This window comes from Coregonus lavaretus (assembly GCF_964263955.1).
Source record: "Coregonus lavaretus genome assembly, chromosome: 17".
Classification (NCBI taxonomy): Eukaryota; Metazoa; Chordata; class Actinopteri; order Salmoniformes; family Salmonidae; genus Coregonus; species Coregonus lavaretus.
The window spans coordinates 31,776,498-31,792,305 of NC_140004.1; the positions used below are offsets into that span (position 1 = coordinate 31,776,498).

Genomic DNA, 15,808 nt, shown 5'->3' on the forward strand with positions numbered 1-15,808 from the left:
CCAGGTCGCAGTTGTAAATGAGAACTTGTTCTCAACTGGCTTACCTGGTTAAATAAAGGTGAAATAAAAAAGACCCTTGGATGCAGACAGATATACCTATGAGTTGTCCAGCTTGATCTCATCTGGTCTTTTCCCTGATTTGACTGTGTAATCTGTGCCTGTTACTTGTATTATTTTTGCCTGTTTTTGTCCTTGAAATTCCTGTCTCTGTTCGTAATTAGGACTTTCAAATAACTGCTCGTCTTTTGTCCATTTAATCGAATGCTATAGAAATATCTTACCCTGTTTCTCTTTCTTTCTTAGTTTGATTCCATTTACCATTTTGCCAAAATCTTCATTAATCATGCATCCTGTACATGCATTGCTTAAAGGCCCAGTGCAGTCAGAAACGTGATGTTCCTGTGTTTATATATATATATTTCCAAACTATGAGGCTGGAATAATACTGTGAAAGTTATGATAATGCCCTTTTAGTTTGAGAGCTCTTTGAAAAGACCGCCTGAAATGCCTGCCTGTTTTCATGGGATGGAGTTTTGGCCTGCCTGGTGACATCACCAGGTGGTAAATTCGTGAATAGACCAATAAGAAAGAGAGTTTCAAACCCCTCTGCCAATAACAGCTAGTTTGAAGTTTTCCTCTCCCCACTCAGACCACTCCCAGACAGTCCTATCAAAATTCTTGCTTGAGAAATTGCTCTTTGCTAAGAAGCTATTTTTGTTTATTTTTGACCATTTTAATTGAAAACAATCACATTACTTAATTGTTACCCAGAAATGATTTGATATTGAGATAAAAACGGCTTAATTGGACCTTGGTTATTTTTTGAAGTGTACTGGTCTCCGAGAAATGCATTGCCTTGTAATTTAAAAGTACAATGTGTAACTTTTTGGGCGACCCAACCAAATTCTCATAGAAATGTGAGTTGTCATTTAAAGCAAGCCTAAGAAGGAGTAGATCCGTTCTATGTGCGCTATTTCTATACTTCCTGTTCTTAAGTTTTGTTTTTGCGTCTTTTACTTTAGTTCAAACAGCTGGAAAATACAATATTTATGGTTATTGAAAACATATTTCACAGCAGTTTAGATGGTACAATGATTCTCTCCACTATACATTGCTTTTTTTGTCACATGAACTGAAATTAGGCGAACTATTAGAATTTTAGCAACCAGGAAATGGCGGCGCTATTTATGCATATTGCACCTTTTAATTGCCTTCAGTATTTAGTCCTTTTTGCTAAGATCGTTTCCTACTGACTAATGCATAGGTAGTGCCCCTGTTTACTGTAAAATATAAATAAATCAATGTTTAATATTCTATAATGAATAACCAAATTAATTAGACATTATCACATTACACAATTTCTCTATAATATATATATATATGAAAGGTCTATGTCAAGACGGTCAGATTGTACAGATACCAAACAGCATACTTTTCCGTGGACGAATAAGTGTAATATCTGTTAATGGCAGAAAAACATTACATTTACATTTGAGTAATTTAACAGACACTCTTATCCACAGCTTCTTACAGTTAAGTGCATTCATCTTAAGATAGCTAGGTGGGACAACCACATATCACAGTCATAGCAAGTACATTTTTCCTCAAAGTAGCTATCAGATCTTTGTAAGGGAAATAAATATACAGTGTATATATATATACATTTTACATTTACATTTAAGTCATTTAGCAGACGCTCTTATCCAGAGCGACTTACAGGAGCAATTAGGGTTAAGTGCCTTGCTTAAGGGCACATCGACAGATTTTTCACCTAGTCGGCTCGGGGATTAGAACCAGCGACCTTTCGGTTACTGGCACAACGCTCTTACCCACTAAGCTATTTGTATTTATTATACAAATAAAAAAACTTCACAACACATTCTAAATATGAAGTCTTATTATACACACATCTCAACACCTTTACCCATGTCATTTTCCTTAAGAAAATCTGAGTTTTTGAGGCACTTTGTGCAGTCTGTTCTACAATGGAGAAGTTCCTTGGCTGAGTTGGCTGAGTCGTAGTCATCGTCAATCTTCGTCAGAACCCTGCTGGGTCCATGTCTCCTGCAGGCCGTCTGATTACCATTTGGTTCAATCAGGCTGATTGTCCTATGCTGGAGGTGTGAAATGAGCAAAAGGAGGACCCTGCTGGGAACTTGCTGAGAGTGCCCCCCTCTTCCTGGCTTCTCTGGCTGTTGAAGAGGTCCATGTGTATTGTCATTGTTCTTGTCATCTGGTGTGTATGTTCGAAGTTGATGCTGCTCTACATATGTTACTTGACATGGGTCAATTGAGTGACTGTCAGTAACCACGTTTACATCCACAGTTTTTATGCGAGTAAAGTCATACCATATTTGAAAAAAATCCCGGTATCTGTGATGGAAACAGGAAGTCTCGGTAGAATTTGATACAGTGCCTTCAGAAAGTGTTCATACTCCCTTGACTTATTCTACATTTTGTTGTGTTACAGCCTGAATTCGAAATTGATTAAATATATTTTTTCTCTCACCCATCTACACACAATACCCAATAATGACAAAGTGAAAACATGTTTTTAGAAATGTAGGCACATTTATTGAAAATGGAATACAGAAGTATCTAATTTACATAAGTCATTTATGATTTAAAGTTCATTTTCTGCACATTTTGCCATGGTGCGTTGAGAAAATGTTGCAATTTTAAAGCAAGTTTGTTCTACTTCTACCCATTTTGCCATGGGGTGGAGAGATTGAGCAATTTTATAACGAATTTCATACAATTCTACTCATTTTGCCATGGGTTGGAGAGAAACATTTTCAGTTTTACAGCTAATTCCCTGCAATTCTACACACTTTGCCATAGGGTGGAGGCAAATGTTTGCAGTTTTTAATATGATAACTGATGATCAATGGACCCCACGCCGGTCGGTAATTCGACCATGCTTACTACAAGTTTAGATAGCTGGGTGCTAGACTAATTTACCAATCTAAAAATGTTTTTGCTGACATGGGCTAATTGAGTGACTGCTGATGTACAACCAAATTTAGAAATTGCACCTTGTGTATTCTAGTATTCTAACTCTCAACACTTCTTCAAACAAGCAGCTGTGAGCAAAGTCAGTGCAATCAGGGACAACTACATCTCGATCACAATAAGTACATTTCTTTAAACAGGTCAGTGCTAGCAGGTGAAATAAGTCAGGTGTTAGTTTAGACAAAAGACAGTGGTAGTAAAGGGGGGGTAGAAGGATTACTATTATACTATTCCAGGTATTCCTTAAAGTGGTAGGGTTTCAAGTGTCTCCGGAAGGTGGTCAGTGACTCCGCTGTCCTGGCGTCGTGGGGGAGCTTGTTCCACCATTGGGGTGCCAGAGCAGCGAATAGCTTTGACTGGGCTGAGCGGGAACTGTGCTTCCGTAGAGGTAGTGGGGCTAGCAGGCCAGAGGTGGATGAACGTAGTGCCCTCGTTTGGGTGTAGGGTCTGATCAGAGCCTGAAGTTAAGGAGGTGCTGTTCCCCTCACAGCTCCGTAGGCAAGCACCATGGTTTTGTAGTAGATGCGAGCTTGTGTGGTGCGGAGGAGCGGGGTGACGTGAGAGAACTTGGGAAGGTTGAACACCAGACGGGCTGCATCGTTCTGGATAAGTTGCAGGGGTTTAATGGCACAGGCAGGGAGCCCAGCCAACAGCGAGTTGCAGTAATCCAGACGGGAGATGACAAGTGCCTGGATTAGGACCTGTGCCGCTTTCTGTGTAAGGCAGGGTCGTACTCTGCGAATGTTGTAGAGCATGAACCTGCAGGATCGGGTCACCGCTTAGATGTTAGCGGAGAACAACAGGGTGTTGTCCAGGGTCACGCCAAGGTTCTTTGCACTCTGGGAGGAGGACACAATGGAGTTGTCAACCGTGATAACGAGATCATGGAGCGGGCAGTCCTTCCCCGGGAGGAAGAGCAGCTCCGTCTTGCCGAGGTTCAGCTTGAGGTGGTGATCCGACATCCACACTGATATGTCTGCCAGACATGCAGAGATGCGATTTGCCACCTGGTTATCAGAAGGGGGAAAGGAGAAAATGAATTGTGTGTCGTCTGCGTAGCAATGATAGGAGAGACCATGTGAGGATATGACAGAGCCAAGTGACTTGGTGTATAGAGAGAATAGGAGAGGGCCTAGAACTGAGCCCTGGGGGACACCAGTGGTGAGGGCACGTGGTGCGGAGACAGATTCTCGCCACGCCACCTGGTAGGAGCGACCTGTCAGGTAGGACGCAATCAAAGAGTGAGCAGCGCCGGAGATGCCCAACTCGGAGAGGGTGGAGAGGAGGATCTGATGGTTCACAGTATCAAAGTCAGCAGATAGGTATAGAAGGATAAGAGCAGAGGAGAGAGAGTTAGCTTTGGCAGTGCAGAGAGCCTCCGTGACACAGAGAAGAGCAGTCTCAGTTGAATGACCAGTCTTGAAACCTGACTGGTTAGGATCAAGAAGGTCATTCTGAGAGAGATAGCAGGAGAGTTGGCTAGAGACGGCACGCTCAAGAGTTTTGGAGAGAAAAGAAAGAAGGGATACTGGTCTGTAGTTGTTGACATCGGAGGGATCGAGTGTAGGTTTTTTGAGGAGGGGTTCAACTCTCGCCCTCTTGAAGACGGAAGGGACATAGCCAGCGGTCAACGATGAGTTGATGAGCGAGGTGAGGTAAGGGAGAAGGTCTCCAGAAATGGTCTGGAGAAGAGAGGAGGGGATAGGGTCAAGCGGGCAGGTAGTTGGGCGGCCGGCCGTCACAAGTCGCAAGATTTCATCTGGAGAGAGAGGGGAGAAAGAAGTCAAAGCATAGGGTAGGGCAGTGTGAGCAGGACCAGCGGTGTCATTTGACTTAATAAATGAGGATTGGATGTCATCAACATTCTTTTCAAAATGGTTGACGAAGTCATCCACAGAGAGGGAGGAGGGAGGGGGAGGAGGAGGAGGATTCAGCAGGGAGGAGAAGGTGGCAAAGAGCTTCCTATGGTTAGAGGCAGAGGCTTGAAATGTAGAGTGGTAGAAAGTGGCTTTAGCAGCAGAAACAGAGGAAGAAAAAGTAGAGAGGAGGGAGTGAAAAGATGACAGGTCCGCAGGGAGTCTAGTTTTCCTCCATTTCCGCTCGGCTGCCCGGAGCCCTGTTCTGTGAGCTCGCAATGAGTCGTCAAGCTATGGAGCAGGAGAAGAGGACCGAGCCGGCCGGGAGGATAGGGGACATAGAGAGTCAAAAGATGCAGAAAGGGAGGAGAGGAGGGTCGAGGAGGCAGAATCAGGAGACCGGAGGGAGAAGGATTTAGCAGAGGGAAGAGATGATAGGATGGAAGAGGAGAGAGTAGCGGGAGAGAGCGAAGGTTGCGACGGCGCATTACCATCTGAGTAGGGGCAGAGTGAGTAGTGTTGGAGGAGAGCGAGAGAAAAGGATACAAAGTAGTGGTCGGAGACTTGGAGGGGAGTTGCAGTGAGATTAGTAGAAGAACAGCATCTAGTAAAGATGAGGTCAAGCGTATTGCCTGCCTTGTGAGTAGGGGGGGATGGTGAGAGGGTGAGATCAAAAGAGGAAAGGAGTGGAAAGAAGGAGGCAGAGAGAAATGAGTCGAAGGCAGACGTCGGCAGGTTAAAGTCACCCAGAACTGTGAGGGGTGAGCCATCCTCAGGAAAGGAACTTATCAAGGCATCAAGCTCATTGATGAACTCTCCAAGGGAGCCTCGAGGGCGATAAATGACAAGGATGTTAAGCTTGAATGTGCTAGTGACTGTGACAGCATGGAATTCAAATGAGGAGATAGACAGATGGGTCAGGGGAAAAAGAGAGAATGTCCACTTGGGAGAGATGAGGATTCTTGTGCCACCGCCACGCTGACCAGATGCTCTTGGGGTATGCGAAAACACATGATCAGACGAGGAAAGAGCAGTAGCAGTGTTTTCTGTGGTAATCCATGTTTCCGTCAGCGCCAAGAAGTCGAGAGACTGTTCAATAAGAAAATATAATCTCTTTATGCTTACTTTTGGAGACAAATAAAATATTGAATTCTCTGCAAGTCCCTTTTTAATGTGGCCCGTCTGCTACACACTTTCTCTTACAAACACACAATCTTATACCCCACCGCTTACAACGCGTTCACACCCACACACACTCTCTCAAACAGACACACACACCAAAATAATCAAATAAAATAGTAAAAAAAACTGGTGATGCATATTTGCTTAACAGATGCGATGTGGCCCAGCAAATCTAAGTAAGTCGTGCTCCTTTTCCAGTATCCCTTTGTCATCCTGTGCTGTCCCTGTTGTGATCCAGTCCATGGCTGTGTCCCAAATGGCCCCCTACCCCCTATATAGTACACTACTTTTGACCAAAGAGCTCTGGTAAAATGTAGTGCACTACATAGTAAATAGGGTGCCATTTGGGACACAGTCCTTGTCCTCGGTGTACACAGAACCCCCCACTCAGCATTGCTCGGCGTCTCGGATGCGACAGGCCACCGCCGTTATGAGAGCCGCCCCCTTCCCACTGCCATCCTCTGATTGGAGGAAAGTGACCTCGCACTGCGGCGCCAGGTCCCTGACAGTCTCATGCATGAGGCTGGAGAAGCTGTGAAGACGAGAGATAAGAAGAGAGATGAGAGGCAGGTTACAATATTCTTACTGAACATAGACAGACCAGAAGCTGCAGGGAATGCAGGGGAGTGAGCTCACATGGCCAGAGGCAAGAGAACGAGGCAAACACATAGGCAGATGCACATGTACACACAGCTACTGTAAAAAGATGATGAGAAAAGGCATTTGAGGCTAGACTTTAGGATTCCTAGATGCTTACAGCTGATTTCAACACTATATCACTACAATTAAATATATTAGGTTTTAAAATGAATAAAGAAACCACAAGTAACTTTTAAAATAACTATATTTTGTAGCCTACATTTATTTATTAATTTTTTACCTTTTGAGCATGTTAACATTTACACATAACTTCGAAATCAAAACCATGGAAACAGACAGCTTTGCAGAAAAAGTTAGATTAGGGGATCTCAATGTTTATCTTTTTGACGCCCACTAATTATATTCATACATTCAGTCAGATAAAAAAAGAAAGAGAAACCTAAAGACTATAAAGTAAAAAACTTCCACGTCTAGTTACAGCACCTTCAGAAAGTATTCATACCCATTGACTTTTTCCACATTTTGTTATGTTACAGCCTGAATTCAAAATTGATTACATAGATGTTTTCCCTCAACCACCTACACACAATACCTCATAATGACAAAGTACAAACATGTTTTTAGACATTTTTGCTAATTTATTGAAAATGAAATACAGAAATATCTCATTTACATAGGTATTCACACCCCTGAGTCAATACAGCTTAGAACCTTTGGCAGCGATTATAGCTTTGAGTCTTTCTGGGTAAGTCTAAGAGCTTTGCACACCTGGATTGTATAATATTTGCACAATCCTTTTAAAACTCTTCAAGCTCTGTCAAGTTGGTTGTTGATCATTGCTAGACAGCCATTTTCAAGTCTTGCCATAGATTTTCAAGCTGATTTAAGTCAAAACTGTAACTAGGCCACTCAGGAACATTCAATGTCATCTTGGTAAGCAACTCCACTTTATAACCTATTTGGCATTGTGTTTAAGGTTATTGTCCTGCTGAAATTGAAATGTGAATTTGTCTCCCAGTGTCTGTTGGAAAGCAGACAACCATGTTTTCCTCTAGGATTTTGCCTGTGCTTAGCTCTATTCCGTTTCTTTTTATCCCAAAATTTGCCCCAAACATAACGCTTTGTATTCAGGACATAAAGTGAATTTCTTTGCCACATTTTTTGCAGTTTTACTTCAGTGCCTTCCTTCAGGACAATGACCCTAAGCATACTGCTAAAGCAACACTCGAGTGGTTTAAGGGGAAACATTTACATGTCTTGGAATGGCCTAGTCAAAGCCCAGACCTCAATCCAATTGAGAATATGTGGTATGACAAAGATTGCTGTACACCAGTGGAACCCATCCAACGAAGGAGCTGGAGCAGTTTTGCCTTGAAGAATGGGCAAAAATCCCAGTGGCTAGATGTGCCAAGCTTATAGAGACATACCCCAAGAGACTTGCAGCTGTAATTGCTGCAAAAGGTGGCTCTACAAAGTATTGACTTTGGGGGGGGGGGGGGGGGGGGGTGAATAGTTATGCACGCTCAAGTTTTCTGTTTTTTTGTCTTATTTTTTTTTTACAACAAAAAAATATTTTGCATCTTCAAAGTGGTAGGCATGTTGTGTAAATCAAATGATACAAACCCCCCAAAAACAATTTTAATTCCAGGTTGTAAGGCAACAAAAAAGGAAAAATGCCAAGGGGGGTGAATACTTTCATAAGCCACTGTAATTGTATGTGTGTGGCACAGAGATGAGGTAGTTATTGAAACAATCATGGTAAACACTATTATTAGTCCATGCAACTTATTATGTGACTTGTTAAGCACATTTTTACTCCTGAATTTATTTAGGCTTGCCATAACAAAGGGGTTGAATACTTATTGACTTAAAACATTTCAGCTTTTCATTTGTAATGAATTTGTGAAAAATTATAAAAAAATTATTCCACTTTGACATTATGGGGTATTGTGTGTAGACCAGTGTCACAAAATCTAAAAAATTTAAATTCAGGCTGTAACACAACAAAATGTGGAAAAGGTCAAGGGGTGTGAATACTTTCTGAAGGCACTGTAAATGAGCAATTAACCTCTGGGCCTGTATTAAAAAGTATAGGAACAACAGTGCTGATCTAGGAGTAGGAGAGTACACCCATATAATCATATTCATTATGATCTAAAAGGCAAAACTGATCCTATATCAGCAGTCACACTCTGAGACACTTCATGAATACGGGCCCTGGAGTATAGCTTTAAGCTTTAACCTGACAGTATTATCACAAAAAGACAATCTAATAACCACTCACCGCAAACAGGATGCATGTTTTTAATCGTTCTTTTCACTCTGTAAATTAGGTTAGTATTGTGTAACATTGTTGATCCATCCTTAGTTACCTCCTATTACAGCCATTAAACTAACTGTTTTAAAGTAATTAGTGGCCTCATGGTGAAATCCAAAGTGTAATTAATAACTTAACCATGCTCAAAGGGATATTCAATGTCTGCTTTTTTCCTTTTTTCCCCCATTCACCAATAGGTGCCCTTCACTGCGAGGCATTGGAAAACCTCCCTGGTCTTTGTGGTTGAGTCTGTGTTTTGTGCTTTAAGCTTTAACCTGACAGTATTATCACAAAAAAACAACCACTCACTGTGGGTGTAGTTTGTAGAGTGTTCCGTCGACACCCACTGTGATTTTGAGCTCAGGGAGGTTGCGGTTCTGCCGGATCTTATCGACCACGGCGGCTAGGCCGGCACCACAGAGCTGGGCAGCGCGGCAAGCCACCACGCTACACACCTCCTTCACCAGGATGCTGTCGTCACACGTAGAGCTGGTCAGACCCAGGTGCTGCAGGATGGAGCGCACCTGCCTCAGGGCCAGACGGTCACTGACGGGGGGGGGGGGGGGAGGGCACAGTTACAGACAACAGTCAAGTGAATATCCACAAGATCTATATCAAATCAACAAAGTGCACACAATGTTGTTCTCCATCCTATGCTAGACATATCGAAATCCAATAGCTTTGATACACAGAAAAAGGCATTCACACATTGCTTCCACCATGGCTGTCAACTTTTAATCAACCTTTTAATGAAACACTTTTCCAAACTTCCTCTTGCTCGTCATGCATCAACACTAGATATTGATTGAAGGTGTGGTTGCCACAAACATGACCAGACACTAGACACTGACTCACCTCTCGATCTGGGAGAGGAACTTGGTTTCAAAGATGCCTCTGGTCTTGAGCCTCTCAGAGAGTTTGCCTCGGAACAGCAGTCCCTTAGCAGTGAACTCCAGCAGTACGTTCCTCACTATCTCCCCAAGGTACATCCCACTGATCATCTTCTCATACCTGACAGAGAGAGAGAGAGAGACAGAGACACTTGATTCCTGTGGCTTACCCCTGGAAAACCACATATCAGGCTTTATGGTTTAAATTGTTATTGCCCTGGTGTGTGTCTAGTAGTCCCCAGCCTCCAAATATACATCAATCAACTTGAACAAACAGTAAATAATACATCCAATACACTCACAAGAAGGAGATACGAGTTAGTAACTTTTTTCATTTGTTCAGTTCATCCTCTGTAAGTCAACACCTCAACTAAGGGTGTTCTTTCTTTATTATAAACTGGGTGGGTCGAGCCCTGAATACTGATTGGCTGAAAGCCGTGGTATATTGGCCATACACCACACCCCCTCGGGCCTTATTGCTTTATTATAACACAACTGCAAATAAACAGTAACAGTCTACATCTGTTCGCCAGGGTTGGTGGATCGCTCGTCGACGGCTCTGTCGAAGTCTGTGCTGAAGTCGTCCAGCTCCCCGTGGTCCCCGAACGCCCCCCACTCCATGTTAACACACATCCTCCCCTCGTCCCCCTCCACCAGCTCCACGTTCTGCATCTCCTCCATGTAGCACACGTTGGTGCCAGTACCTGGAGAGAGGGGAAGTGAGTGAGTGAATGAGTGAGTGAGTGAGGACACTCACTGAAATTAAAGGGAGGCCGTTTTTGATCTGTTACAGCCTGTGCTTGTGGCCCAGAAGGCACATCCAGAAGACTCTGAGACTCACCTACGATGAGGCCCACCTCACACAGTGGGTCCTCGTAACCACAGGTCATCATGGTGCCCACCGTATCATTCACCACGGCAACCACGTCCAGGTCAAACTCCTACAACAACATGAAGACGTACGGATCACTAACATGGAACCCTGTTCTATAACCAGAGGATTTCAGATTTCAGATTGGTGTACTTTAATATACATTTCCAAAAAGGCTACGGACGGTGTACTTTCACGGCATCATGTAAAAATTTTCAAGGATTTCAGATCCTACGGGTACTGTTTTGATTCTGGGCAGTGTAGGATTGTGAGAAAGCCCAGTGGGTTGGTGTGACCTCTGACCTCTCTGCGGTGGATAGCATCCTTCAGTAGAGTGACAACATCCTCCCCCTCGCAGCCAGTAGCTTTGAAACCCTTGGTCCATTTTAGCAAGATGCCCTGAGGAGGAGGAGAGGGAGGAGGAATGGACATCACATTAGGACAGGCATCTTTACCTGGTCCTGAGCAGAGTGTTGATTAGTCTATGCTATGTCAGGATCACAGGCTATAGGCACCTACAGTATGCATGAATAGACCATGTGCTGCAATCCAACCACTCCTGTCAACACTTGTCCTTCCAAACTTTGCGATGGGAATGAACAGTCTAGTCTTCTCAACGTTTTGTCTGTGAGAGGTTCAGCAGTGTTTCAATCGATAAAGAAATGATTGAAATGCATTGCTTTTTGTGTATGTGTGGTGTGTGTGTGTTTGCTTTGTTACCTGGTCCAGTTTGCTCTGATGGCAGGGGAAGGAGAAGGTGAAGCCGAGGGGCAAGGACGCTCCTTTCATACCCATGTACTCCAGGAAGTCAGCGATGCAGTGCACTATGTGGTCAAACAGCTGACCGGGTGAGAGAGAATAGAGAGAGAGAGAGAATGAGAGAGAGGACAGAGAGAAAGAGAAATAGAGAAAAGATAGGTCAAATGACCAATGCAGTGGACTGGGACTGTGCTCTACCTATTAGGGTTGGGCGATATTATATATCTATCGATGATAATTGAAAGCCATCGTCGATGGTGACGACATCGTGATGTGACAGACGATGGTTTAGCCTATTTGAACTTGACTGGCGCTGCGCAGTAAACAGTGGAGTAGGTCAGCGGACGGTAGGGCAGCGGAAGGCAGGGCAGCACACAAGTAATCTGCCCATTCCTATTTGCTTTAGCTTATTTCAATAAATAGCCTATGTTGTATAGTCCTACAGAATGCAAGAGAGGAATGTAGACTAGACAGAATTCCACCAAAGCAGCACAACATTTCCATTCAGAAAATATTATTTATCTTGCTCTCGCTCTGTCGGATGCATGAGCCTCATAGCCTAAACTTATACATTTTTTATAACGGACACTCCTTAACTATATTGTCTAGCTGTTAAAAAAAAACGTAGGCTATATTCCCTTGTCTCTCCATTCGATATAAATATGACTTTGGGCTAGGCTATGCTTTCATTGTTTTATGCATGCATGCTTTCTCTCCTGATCAAACAATGAATGACTCTAACGGCATTCCATCTCAAAGTTGTTTGAATATCCTAAAATCTGATACTGAGAGAGAACAAACAATATCAATGGCCTATATAAAAATCGAATGAAAAGTTTAATCAAGTTCAAGCTGTTTAAGAAATAAATTATCAGTGCGGGGCGAAAAGATCCCTCCATGTGATGTTGAAATCCAAATGGCCAATGACCTATCCTCCTACGCCTATCATAAAAGTCTGAAAACAAATGAAAGTTATGAACAGTAGCCTATTTCCCTAATATTTGAATAGCCTAAGAAGGTACTGTTGTCCTACAGTCTTTCTGTGACACTCTGGCTCTGGGACTTTTGTATTTGAGCCAGGGTGTATTTTGTTTTGTTGGGTTTTGGTTTTGTATTTCTATGTTTGCAGTTCTGTGGGGTTCTTTTCTAGGTTTGGTCTATGACTCCCAATCGGAGGTAACGAGTGTCAGCTGTCGGCTCGTTATCTCTGATTGGGAGCCATATTTAATCTGTATGTTTTCCGGTGGGAATGGTGGGTTTTTGTTCCTGTGTAGTCTTTGTCACTGTTGGACTTCACTTTCGTCATTTGTTGTTTTTCGTGGTTGCTTTATTTAATAAAGTCATCATGTTCACTCGCAACGCTGCGTATTGGTCCGCTTCCTCAGACGATCGTGACAGAAAAACCCACCGTAACAGGACCAAGCAGCGTGTCAAGCGGCAACAGGATTCATGGACGCCTATCAAGGATTCATGGACTTGGGAGGAGATTCTGGATGGAAAGGGTCCTTGGGCACAACCGGGAGAGTATCGCCGCCCTCGTGAAGAGCTGGAGGCAGCTAAAGCCGAGAGGAGGCGGTATGAGGAGGCAGCACGGAGTCAAGGCTGGAAGCCCGTGGGTACTACCCAAAAATTTCTTGGGGGGGGGCTTAAAGGGAGTGTGGCGAAGTCAGGTAGGAGACCTGCGCCTACTCCCTGGACTTACCGTGGAGAGCGAGAGTACGGGCAGACACCGTGTTACGCAGTAGAGCGCATGGTGTCTCCTGTACGCAGGCATAGCCCGGTTCGACACATTCCAGCTCCACGTATCGGCCGGGCTAGATTGAGCATTGAGCCGGATGTCATGAAGCCGGCCCAACGCATCAGGCCACCAGTGCGTCTTCTCGGTCCGGCGTACATGACACCAGCCTTACGCATGGTGTTCCCGGTTCGCCCTCATAGGCCGGTGCGGGTTATTCCACCTCCCCGTACTGGTCGGGCGACGGGGAGCACCAACCCGGGTAAGGTTGGGCAGGCTCAGTGCTCAAGGGGGCCAGTAAGCCTGCACGGTCCGGTATTTCCGGCGCCACCTCCCCGCTCCAGCCCAGTACCACCAGTGCCTACACCACGCACTAGGCTTCCTGTAAGTCTGCAGAGCCCTGTGTCTCCTCCACGCACTAGCTGTATGGTGCGTGTCTCCAGCCTTTTCCCACCAGTGCCTACACCACGCACCAAGTCTCCTGTGTGTCCCCCGAGTCCTGTGCGTCCTGTTGCTGCTCTCCGCACTAGGCGTTATGAGAGTCCCCAGGGTCCAGCATGCCCTGTTCCGGCTCTCCGCACTAGCCCTTATGTGCGTCCCCAGGGTCCAGCATACCCTGTTGCTTCTCCCCGCACTAGCCCTGAGATGCGTGTCCTCAGCCCGGTACCTCCAGTTCCGGCACCACGCACCAGGCCTACGGTGCGCCTCAGACGGCCAGAGTCTGCCGTCTGCCCAACGGGGCCTGAACTGCCCGTCTGCCCAAAGGCGCTTAAGCCGCCCGTCTGCCATGAGCCGGAGCCGTCCGCCAGACCGGAGCCGCTAGAGCCTTCCTCCAGACAGGATCAGCCAGAGCCTTCCGCCGGACAGGATCAGCCAGAGCCTTCCGCCAGCCATGAGCAGCCAGATCCGTCAGCCAGCCATGAGCAGCCAGATCCGTCAGCCAGCCATGAGCAGCCAGATCCGTCAGCCAGCCATGAGCAGCCAGATCCGTCAGCCAGCCATGAGCAGCCAGATCCGTCAGCCAGCCATGAGCAGCCAGATCCGTCAGCCAGCCATGAGCAGCCAGATCCGTCGGCCAGCCATGAGCAGCCAGATCCGTCGGCCAGCCCTGAGCAGCCAGATCCGTCAGCCAGCCATGAGCAGCCAGATCCGTCAGCCAGCCATGAGCAGCCAGATCCTTCAGCCAGCCATGAGCCGTCCAGCCAGGATCCGCCAGAGCCGTCCAGCCAGGATCCGCCAGAGCCGTCCAGCCAGGACCCGCCAGAGCCAGCCAGCCAGGATCTGCCATTAAATCCGGTACTGCCCCTTAGTCCGGTGCTGCCCCTTAGTCCGGTGCTGCCCTTTAGTCCGGTGCCGCCCCTTAATCCAGTGGGGTTTAGTTGGGGGGTGGTCATGTGGAGGAGGCTACGGAAGCGGATAGTGACTAAGGTGGGGTGGGGACCACGACCAGGGCCAGAACCGCCACCGTGGACAGACGCCCACCCAGACCCTCCCCTAGACTGTATGCTGGTGCGCCCGGAGTGCGCACCTTTAGGGGGGGGTACTGTGACACTCTGGCTCTGGGACTTTTGTATTTGAGCCAGGGTGTATTTTGTTTTGTTGGGTTTTGGTTTTGTATTTCTATGTTTGCAGTTCTGTGGGGTTCTTTTCTAGGTTTGGTCTATGACTCCCAATCGGAGGTAACGAGTGTCAGCTGTCGGCTCGTTATCTCTGATTGGGAGCCATATTTAATCTGTATGTTTTCCGGTGGGAATGGTGGGTTTTTGTTCCTGTGTAGTCTTTGTCACTGTTGGACTTCACTTTCGTCATTTGTTGTTTTTCGTGGTTGCTTTATTTAATAAAGTCATCATGTTCACTCGCAACGCTGCGTATTGGTCCGCTTCCTCAGACGATCGTGACACTTTCAAAAAGAACCAGAATGAAAGTCGGAGTCTATAGTCCTAAGCTTGTCATAGATTTATACGAGATAGAAGAAACAATAGCCAATTAACACTTTACACTTGTGGGAATTGGCCTATGTGGATTTGGCTAAATTGAAATGTTTCTTACAGAAGAAATATGAAATGCATCACCATGGTAGCCATTGAGAGGGAACAGTTTGGAGATTATACGAAAATGATCAGACCAAAGGTGAGTTCACAACAGTTCACCTGACAAGACTGAATCCAAACATTACACTGTTGACTTCATGTGTATTTTACATTTACTGTACTTTTCGACGCATTTGTTGATAAATACTCTAGATACATTCAGTAACATGATAATAATATTCCTGGAAAATGTGGGGTAAGTGTAACATAAGAAAATATTTTTACAAGGGTTTGAGTGAGAGGACTAACTAGTGTCTCCAAGTGGCCACACACTTCTCCAAAGTGTGCACAGTTCCTAAGTAATTTCAGTGCACTTTTATGACTCAAAAAAGAGTCTTCAACTATAAGGTGTTTTTTCAGATCTCCTAGCTGTGCCGTTGAGGAACTAGAGCAAGCACACTAGTAGTTGTTTTGTTTGGAACACAACCCTGCATCCCCGACATCAGACAATTACTGTTGTTGTTTACGCAATCCAAAAAACGGTCCATTATAAATC

The 15,808-nt window shown here is 45.2% G+C and overlaps 1 protein-coding gene across 1 annotated transcript in view; it reads right to left on the reverse strand.

Moving 5' to 3' along the window:
• Window positions 1-6,020: 6,020 nt before the first annotated feature.
• The window catches only part of LOC311144504 (hexokinase-2-like), a 66,184-nt gene continuing 56,396 nt past the window's right edge, over window positions 6,021-15,808 (reverse strand). Inside the window, exons 12-18 of the mRNA XM_084180530.1 lie at window positions 11,449-11,568; window positions 11,032-11,127; window positions 10,699-10,798; window positions 10,378-10,561; window positions 9,823-9,978; window positions 9,277-9,513; window positions 6,021-6,582 (exon numbers count right to left, since the gene is read on the reverse strand). Coding sequence (XP_084036656.1) covers window positions 6,438-6,582; window positions 9,277-9,513; window positions 9,823-9,978; window positions 10,378-10,561; window positions 10,699-10,798; window positions 11,032-11,127; window positions 11,449-11,568 — 1,038 coding nt within the window. The 3' untranslated portion in view covers window positions 6,021-6,437. The remainder of the gene's footprint in view (window positions 6,583-9,276; window positions 9,514-9,822; window positions 9,979-10,377; window positions 10,562-10,698; window positions 10,799-11,031; window positions 11,128-11,448; window positions 11,569-15,808) is intronic.